At 33.0% G+C, this 7,921-nt stretch overlaps 1 protein-coding gene across 1 annotated transcript; it reads left to right on the forward strand.

The window, feature by feature from the left end:
* Positions 1-1,097: 1,097 nt before the first annotated feature.
* On the forward strand, positions 1,098-5,527 carry HELRODRAFT_160208 (hypothetical protein; the record flags this gene model as incomplete). The annotated part of the gene is made up of 4 exons (XM_009017197.1): positions 1,098-1,212; positions 2,177-2,499; positions 4,402-4,454; positions 5,434-5,527. 4 exons carry the CDS (start codon positions 1,098-1,100, stop codon positions 5,525-5,527), a joined length of 585 nt encoding a protein of 194 aa, XP_009015445.1.
* Positions 5,528-7,921: the final 2,394 nt, after the last annotated feature.

Consider the following 7,921-nt stretch of genomic DNA (forward strand, 5'->3'; position numbering starts at 1 on the left):
AGTCATTCACCAAATATTATGTAAAACTTGAAAAATTTTCAAAAATATTTTTGCAAAAATTTATTCTGCTCCACCGTCTGATAGTTTCAAGTCTGTTTGTATCTGCAAACACTCCAGCGTATCACATCACATTCTACATCCACATACAACATTTACGTTAAGGTTGGAACTTTGAAATGATCATACACTTGCGCACTACACATCCACAAAAACAAACACACTCACACAAACTTATCCACACACACACACTCATACAAACTTATCCACACACACACACACACAGACTTCCACACAAATACATCCACACACACGAACACAAACACATCCACTTAAAAACAAACAATAAGCCTCCCTCGTCTTAAACATCCTGACATGAAAGTCCCTTCAAGTAGCAAAAATAACAATAACAAGTTGGGACAAATATTGATTGGCCTGCGTGTCACATTCGCTCATGACTTCTAACAAGGTAAGTTACAATAGTATGTAAGTTATGTATAACATTTAAATTGAACCTTCATCACAAAGCATTATTCGTTTGGCTACGACAGAGTTAGTTCATCTCGTGAATTGTTCACAGGATTTTATGATTTGATTCGTCTGAAAACAATAAAAACGCCAAAAAATTGTTGCAAAATGAAAGTAGGATGTTGTGTGTGGCTCAATTGATTGGACAGCCAGCCTAACGATCCAGATTATTCTTCTTTTCATCAGATTGTTGATCGATGCGGAGCACGCATTTGCTCAGACGATGAGATAAGAGTTCATGCAAGACCCGCACACAAACTTTTTATTACTTCTACACGTTCCTCACTCTTTTTCTACATATTCCACATTTTTCAGACTGCGTACTGTACGCATGCAGACGACTCAAACATTTCCCGGAATGAACACAGAATTGAGTCAGAATTATCGAAGACGTCGGTAACGAACTTAAAAATATATTAAATTGGTTCATATCCAAGAAACTAACAATAAACAAAACTAAAAATCAGTTGATGGTATTCGGACCTGTCCAATTCTTAAACTATAAGGAACCGTACAAAATTGCGATTGACTACGTAAGTATAAGTGAAGCTAAAGTCTGCAAATTCCTGGAAATGTACCTAGATCAGAAATTAACATTTGTACCTCACATAAAAAATGTTGCTTCAAAGTTCGCCGAAGGCCTGGGCTTAATCAACAAATACAAATTTTATCTTCCCGCAGAAAGTCGTACGTTGCTCTACAATGCATTATGTCTGCCATATGTAAACTATTGTAATTTAGTTTGGGCTTCAACGTATAAATCCAACACTAAAGCAATTTCCCAACTTGTGAATGTGAAAATGGCAGTAAAAATGCTCTCAGACAGCTACCTTCACTCAAAAAATTCAAGAAATGTTTCTTCACAACAAAATCTCATCTTCTCTTACACGCAATAACATGCTTGCTTACCTTACAGGAATTTTCTAAACGGTCTTCTTCCGCATGCATTCGTTGATTCTTCCAAATACCAAAAAGCTAGAGAAAGACGACAAAAAAACTGTCTTGTTTTAGAACCACATTTCGTGCTTGTTGCAACGGTTCCTGCGTGTCTGTGTGATTGAAAATATCCAACTGAATGCCGACATGTGCAATTAACGACAAATCAAAGTGTTAATCCATTTGTTACTTGATGTTTGACGGTTCAGTGTCACTCATCATGTTTTGGTTTTAACATACATACATACATACATACATACATACATACATACATACATACATACATACATACATACATACATACACACACACATACATACAAACATACATACATACATACATACATACATACATACATACATAGATACACACATACATACATACACACACACACACACACACACATACATACATACATACACACATACATACATACATACAACATACATACATACATACAACATACATACATGAAATGAAATGATCTTTTCAACAACAATTTCAAATAAATGGAAAAAATTGTATGTATGTATGTATGTATGTATGTATGTATGAAAAACCTGAATCCGGTGCATCCCTAGTATGTATGTATGTTAAAACCAAAACATGATGAGTGACACTGAACCGTCAAACATCAAGTAACAAATGGATTAACACTTTGATTTGTCGTTAAATGCACACTTCGGCATTCAGTTGGATATTTTCAATCACACAGACACGCAGGAACCGCTGCAACAAGCACGAAATGTGGTTAGTTGCGAAAAAGGGTCCCTGCTGTCGCCTGATCTGGCGCTGATCATTTTACATATTGCCTTAAGAAATTTAAGGGTGTTTGGGTCCATCGGGCCGAGAACCTTGATACATATTGGCAAGAATTCCATCGAGGGGAGGGCGTTCCCATATTTTTTCATTTTCTCGTCCGCTGCCCTGGCCGCGGCCAAACCGCATTTTTTACGTGTCAGGTTTACATATCGTTCGGCAAAGGTGCCAGGGACCGTAACATTCCACGCCTACCACCATGCGCAGAAATGCCGGATGGTTCCTTGAGAACTGGGATTGAAGCCTTGGAGAAGAGGCGACAAATGTAGACGTTTAATGCTAAGTGACGTAGTTGACGGCCCCCACCCAGACGACAAACCAAACCGTGGTGCCCAAACTCGTGTATGTATGTATGTATGTATGTATGTATGTATGTATGTATGTATGTTTGTATGTATGTATGTATGTATGTATGTATGTATGTATACTTGTACACTTATAGTCAGAATATTCATTTAAACGGATAAAGATGAATAGCTCTTGCAAGATGAATAGCATCTTATAAAAAGGCAAGTGTGGATGAGTTACAGCAACAGACTAAGTTTTTGAATGTACAGTTATTAATTAAAATTATATATATATATATATCTCATTAATGCCACGAAATATATATATATATATATATATATATATATATGTATTTAAATATATATATATATGTGTGTATAAATATGTATATGTATGTATATTTCTGTATATGTATGTATATATGTATATATATATATGTATGTATATGTATATGTATGTATATATGTATATGTATGTAAATACATGTATGTGTGTATACGTTAGCATCATGCAAGTCGATAAGTCAATAAACAAGAACAAAATGAATGAACTTATAAATTTATGAATAGATACACACACATACGCACATACATACACACACAAATGTATATATATATATATATATATATATATATATATATATATATATATACAATTTTTAATTCATAACATAACTTTATTAGATTTAACCTAATGAATCATCTAGAACAATGGCTTATTTTTTTTATTATTATCTAAACGTGTCTTCAGACCAAAACTTTGAACCAAGCAATGTCTTGTTCCATGTTTTGCAATTTTTACAAACAAACAGTTGCACACTATTCAGAAAATTTAAAGGTAGTATAAAACTGGAAACATGAACGTTGCATATTGTTGAATCAACTTACACGTGCCTCTAACACAAACAACAAATGTAAAAAGGCGGAACGTTGTGCACTGTCTTAGAACACGACATGAAGTTATAAATAATATCTTTCTCCAAAGAAGATTTCATCGCGGTGCCTCAAAAACAACACAACTTAGCAGCAGAGAAGACACATTCATCAAATATTTACACTGGTTCTCCCTTCTCTCAAACAACTAACAAAGACTGTTACCTAGTTTGTCTATTTTTCAAACTATTTTTAATGTTTTATTCTGTTGGACTGCATAATTAAAATTGAGAAATGAGATCTATGATGGGATAACAATTCATTCATGGTGGCATTTCATTCCTCGGTTGATGTAAAATTTCCTAAAAGTGACACAATTTGAAATTTTTTTTAACAAAATTGTCATAGTCAAGGTTTATTTTCCATCTAACAGTTTTATCTCTTGTAGCGTGTAGCGAACGCCAACTACAGATAACAAACAAACAATGCGGTTGTGTAATTGTAGGCTGCAAAATTGTTTCGAAGTATTATTTCAACAATAAAATTGTTAATAGTTCATTTATTTCACTATTTCAAAATTTATTCACTTGTTCAAAGTTCGCATGCGCTTGTTTAAATGGACCAAAAATGTGGATATATGATTTCTAAGTGTGCTTGTGCGTGTATTTGTTCGTGTGTTTGCGCGTGTGTTCTTGTATGTGTATATGGATGTACGCGTGTGTTTGTGCACGTGTGAATGAGTGTGTGTGTGTTCGTGTACGCGTGAACGGATGTGTGTGCGTGCTTGTGTTCGTGTTGTACTGGCTAGGTAGTAGATTATTTTTCTCATCCAAATTTTCACGTTACAAAACATTGGAATGTGGATGATTAAATTTCAAGTGATCGTTCATTTCACCATTCAACGTATTGGTATACACATTTTTTAATTTAAAAAACATTTTCATAATTATTTACTCTGCAGCTGAAATTTGCAAAAACGCATCATAATCGTATTAATGAAAACCCTTCAGAGAGGTGTGTTTATCCAAGAAGAGCTTTGTACTACCCAACAATAAATGTTTCTTAGCGGGTCTAGGAAAAATTTAACATTATCACAAATTGTCGTTATTTTTAAAAAATATTGCATCTAATTTGTGAAGAAAATTTTGGTTGATGAAAAATTGAACCTTGAGAATATAGAATGTTCGCCTTTTCTCTAAACACCCACGTGTATACTGTAGTGTATTGATCATTTCTGTCTAAGCCACTAACAATTCAAATCCCATTTATAAATCAGGAAACATCATTACAACAAATTCATAATTAAGAAACAACATCACATCGTATCGCATTCATATTTCTAAAAATTTTTATTCAAAGTAGTTCAAAGAGACCAACCACCACCCAACATCTGCTTTCTTATCGCACAAAAGAATTTTAACGAGCTCGATGTGATGAGGTTCTGCGGGTGCAATCCATTTGAAAGGCAGGCATGCACCGAGGTGAATGAAAGACGAACTTAACAGTTAGCACGCAGTCATCTCTTAGTCATGTTACAATAAACAACGCTGCAAAGTGAACTTGTGTACGTACTTTAAAGCACGCGAGATGTTGGTTCGTTTGATTTTTTGGCTAAATTCTAAGCTGCATACAATCGAATGTGCAAGCAAGTAGCAGAGTAAACAACCCAGCTGTCACTGGAACTGATGAGTTCAGAAAGTTAACTCAAGTTAACAACAACCAAAAGTTAATTCAGGATTCGACTCTACGGTTGCAAAAACATTATTTAATTGAATTTATTAAACGCTGACGTACACACCCCTAGATATGCACACAACACACGCAAATTCATACTCACAATTATAAACATACACATAACTTTACACACACATCCAATCTTAGAAATTCCCATGCGCAAAATCACACTCAGAAATATATAAACATGTAAACGCATATACGCACATACACACATATACACAAGTATAGACACACACGCGCGCACGCACACACACAGACGGACACGTGAAGAAAACTCTGAATTTCTTGGAATCTCCTGGCAACTTACAAACGATGAATACTTCACCGCAGTGGAAACAATGAGCTATTGAGTGAACGAAAGTAACGAATGAATGAATGACTAAATGATTGAGTGAATGAACGATTGAATGAATAAACCAATGAATGAAAGACCAAATGGATGAACTTTTGATTGTACAAGCAATTTATGTGAATAACGAACAATAAAAGTAAAAAGTGATTGAAAAATACGATCAGAAGTTAAAAAAGAATAAAATTCAAAAACTTAATTTAAAAAATGGTAACCAATGGTAAACTGAAAATTAAGAATTCATTTAAATACTTTGAAAATTAATTAAAAAATAGCAAACGAACAAGGAAATGGATGAATAGAGCAACATGCAAACAAAAGGCAAACGAAAGCAAATTGTCAAATCTAATGAGCACTGATGCCATTTAGAAATGTCAACCCTCTCAACTTTCCCGACACAGTCCAAAAATTAACCACCTTGATAACAAAACGAGACTTGCGAATGTTCTTGCAGCAGGTGAGTAGACAACGATGATGAAAGTGACGATGAAGGTGATGATGAAGGTAAAGATGGCAATGATAGAGAGAGAAAAAGAAGATGTTGATGATAATGAATTTGATGTGCCAATGATGCTGTTTGTGAGTGTTATCAGAAAAACAAAAAAAAATTAACTCACGATTCATTTGCTTGTCAGACTTGAGACGTGTTGTCGAACGTATGTGGCTGAAAGATGATGACGATGATGACAATATCGGTACTAAGGATGAGATGAAACAAAGTAATAGCATCATTCGGTAAGGCGTATCCATTTCAACTCCAGCGTAAAAGTATCCGTGCCACGTAAATTAGTCAGCAACAGTCTTCTTTCTGAGTAATGGCAATGGAGTTGTTTGCGATTTTGAAAATGTTTGTTGGGAAATGAAAAACTAAAAAAGAGGCAGTTATATCTCGTTCAATAAGAAATTGTTTCAATTGTTTCCTTTCTTCGTTGAAGCAGTTTATAATAGGTAGACATCATGTGATTCATTGTTCATTTGCTCTGACAAAAGTATTCCCATCAATAATTATTATTCTTTATAGTAGTTGGTTGTTCAGAGACATTTTGTAAAACGTTAGTCTGGCAGTGTTCACAACTGTGCATTCATTCTTCAGGCTGATTGTTTGGCTCGCTCGTGTTCAGCCACTTTCCTCAAAACTGAAGAGATTGTTCGTCCTTTATGTTATTATTATTATTTGTTACTATTATTTAATAACAAGTAAACATATATTAAGTTTTATTTTTCAAATAACGTTCATTTACAAATTTACAACTTTTCTTTAAAGTAAAACAACTTAAAATTGCTAGTTTACACAATACAAAAAATTAATTGTTTAAAATGAATGTAAAAAATGAAGAAGAAACGAACGAGCAAGCGAGCATTCAAACAAACGAACATATGAACGAACATATGATGAACAAACAAACGAACGTATGACGAACTAACGAACGAACATACGATGTACAAACGAACGTACGTATGATGAACAAACGAATAACACGGTACCATACACTCATTAGATTGTAGATGGAACAAGTGCGCGTGCATGCTTGTAAGCTTATAAAGACTTAAGTTATACATGCAATAGACTGATCGTAATGTTCGTCTGTGAAGAAATCTTTCTCTACGACGATGTGTGCCTACAATTTCTGTTATTGAATCTGCAACGTAACTGTTCATGTGCAACATGACCAAACCTGCTACGGTGCCGTGTAACTAACTCATTACTTATTTCATGTAATGTTATTTGTTTCTTTGTACTATGTTCCTTGTTGTTTTTTTTGCATACATTTATAAATGTTCGGTTGTTTTTCAGATAAAACTAAATACCAAATTCATACATATTCCTAGATTATATATATATATATATATATATATATATATATATATATATATATATATATATATATATATATATACATTATATATATTTTGGTAACAGACTATTGTTAACGCAACATTTCAAAAATTCAACACTACTTTCAACATTGTTCAACTTTTTCATATTTCATTTTAATTTATTAATTTCCGAGAAATTAGACATTTTATTGTTTTTTTTTTAAATTTTTATTAAATAAATTTGCAAATAGCTATTTCGAGTTATAAATAACTCATCTTCAGTGCATTATATATAAGGTATGTAAGATATTTGATATAAAGGAACAAGTAATTATTAATTTATATAAATTATTTAATTAAAACAGAAAACCAATAAAGTAAATTTAATAACTATAAACAATATAAAACGCGATTTTTAAAATTTTTTAAAATTTTTAACGGCAAGATTGTTTATATTATGATTGTTAAGGTAAATATCAACGCTCAGCCGAGAAGCGCGAATTAATTTATTTAAATAACTACATATTATTATTATTATTTTGACAATATTTAAAAACATTATTATTATTATTATTGT

The sequence above is a fragment of the Helobdella robusta genome, assembly GCF_000326865.2.
Source record: "Helobdella robusta unplaced genomic scaffold HELROscaffold_2, whole genome shotgun sequence".
In the NCBI taxonomy this organism is placed as follows: Eukaryota; Metazoa; Annelida; class Clitellata; order Rhynchobdellida; family Glossiphoniidae; genus Helobdella; species Helobdella robusta.